Source organism: Schistocerca nitens, chromosome 10 (assembly GCF_023898315.1).
Source record: "Schistocerca nitens isolate TAMUIC-IGC-003100 chromosome 10, iqSchNite1.1, whole genome shotgun sequence".
Lineage (NCBI taxonomy): Eukaryota > Metazoa > Arthropoda > Insecta > Orthoptera > Acrididae > Schistocerca > Schistocerca nitens.
The window spans coordinates 21,758,456-21,760,385 of record NC_064623.1 but is presented as its reverse complement, the minus strand read 5'-3'; the positions used below and the strand labels follow the sequence as shown (position 1 = coordinate 21,760,385).

General features: G+C 46.4%; 1 protein-coding gene across 1 annotated transcript; it reads right to left on the bottom strand.

Annotated features, from left to right (window-relative positions):
* Positions 1-485: 485 nt before the first annotated feature.
* On the bottom strand, positions 486-1,259 carry LOC126209810 (uncharacterized). Its single transcript, XM_049938944.1, has one exon. It carries the CDS (start codon positions 1,257-1,259, stop codon positions 486-488), a length of 774 nt encoding a protein of 257 aa, XP_049794901.1.
* Positions 1,260-1,930: the final 671 nt, after the last annotated feature.

The window sequence follows — 1,930 nt, the reverse complement described above, 5'->3', positions numbered from 1 at the left end:
CTCTGAAAAATTTTATGATAGTTTAAAAGTCGATCCACCAACAGCTTCAGTACATTTTGATAAAGTTATCACCCAGAGAAAATGTTCTGATGAAGTTAAAACCCATCCAGGATTTTACCTCACGAAGAGAGATTTAAATACAGATTTTAATGAACAACCGTGGAGTGAAGCTACTTCAGCTGATTTAAATTTCGATTTTGAATCATTCAATGTACAGCCCATGTCGTGGCCCCCTGACTTGAGTTTTCAGAGCACACCACTAAAAAATCCCATATTAAAATTATCACTATCTCTTCATGTTCTCCCGGGTTTCGGCACCAAAATGTTGCTACACACTAGTGAAATCAAGGACACAGTAAAACTTCTGCTCACACACACCTTTATTCTCACACGTCCATTTTACAGTTACCGTTGAAATATATCCGCTGCAGAGGGCAGCACAATGTACAGACTTAACAGAACACCAACAGATGGCGTAGGAGTCTTCATTCCCCGACATCCTCCCCACCCTGGTCCATCTCGAGGGGGATGACCAGCTGGACCGGTCGACAGATCTTCATACCATCTGGCTGGCGGAGGATGATGCACCGTATTTTACTGTCTCTGCCATGCCGCACTTCTTCTACCACAGCCCTCTTCCACAAGTGCCGTGGTTTGCTGTCTTCTTGGAGCAGAACAACCTCTCCAATTCTCGGTTTCCTCTGCGAAGGGTATCCCTTCACCTCATGATATTGTCTTAGCAGCAGGAGATATTCTGTCTTCCGCCTGCGCCAGATGTCGTCACTGACCTTTTGTCTGAGTCGGAACTCCTTGGCAAGGTCCTTTCTAGTTGGCCCACATGGAATTGTTACTAATTTCCCACCATTTTGAAAGTGGGTTGGCGTCAGTGCAGTGTCACTCTCTCCTTGAGTGATGGGTCGTGAGTTTATTGAGTCTTCTATGCTGATCAAGGTGGTGTTTAAGCTCTCTTCATCCACCTGGGAGCGACCAAGAACTTTCCTCAGGCAGCGCTTGACTGAGCCTATCATGCGTTCCCACCAGCCTCCCCACCAAGTCGCACGTGGTGGTATGAATTTCAAAGTGATTCCATGGCGGGCACAGTAGAGCTGTATGTCAGTATCCTGCATGGTTTTGAAAAGCTCCGCCAGTTCTGAGTTGGCTGCATGGAATGTTGTAGCATTGTCTGAGTAGACAGTGACTGGTAGGCTCCTACGTCCTGCAAAGCGTTGCACGGCCATCAAAAATCTGTCAGTGTACATGTCAGTTGCAAGTTCAATATGAATGGCCCGTGTTGTTGCACATGTGAATAGGACTTTTTTGTTTGATGTCCAGATTTGACATATAATGGTCCGGCAAAATCGATGCCTGTTACTGCAAATGGTCTTGAAGGCTGAACTCTGTCCAGTGGTAGTGGGGCCTTCATCTCTTCATACCGGCGACTGTGTATTATCTTGCACGGTAGGCAAGAGTGAAGAACTCTCCTAACAGCTTGTCGTAAGGCGCGAAGACGCGCTTCAGCAGTTGTGCGGCTGCAGGAGAGAGGCATATCCTTCTTTCGAGGCAGAGATACAACTCTGCGACCATATTCCACACTGTATGATTCTCGGAATTCCTGATGAATAGGGTGGTCCTTGGGTTTTAATGCTCGCTCTTGATTTCCTGTTATCCCAATTGTCTCCAGGTCCCAAAATCGGCGCACTGACTCGTCAGATATATCACTGCAGCTGCCCTGAATAAAGTTGACAGTTGCTCTGTTGACGGTAGTGCTAGATCTGTTTCCACTGAGAACATAGCCAAAGATTGTTGGGAGAAGAACCAATGACGGTGATACCTTGATTGGTTGTTCCAAAGTCACGATTCTCCAGTAGTAATCAGCTCCAATCAGGATCTCAATAGGTAGATCTTCAGTGTCTCCTTTAGGATCTGCGAG

What these genes read in the sequence shown, in the direction of transcription:
- LOC126209810 (XM_049938944.1), bottom strand. Translation starts at nt 1,259, where the DNA reads ATGTACACTGACAGATTTTTGATGGCCGTGCAACGCTTTGCAGGACGT.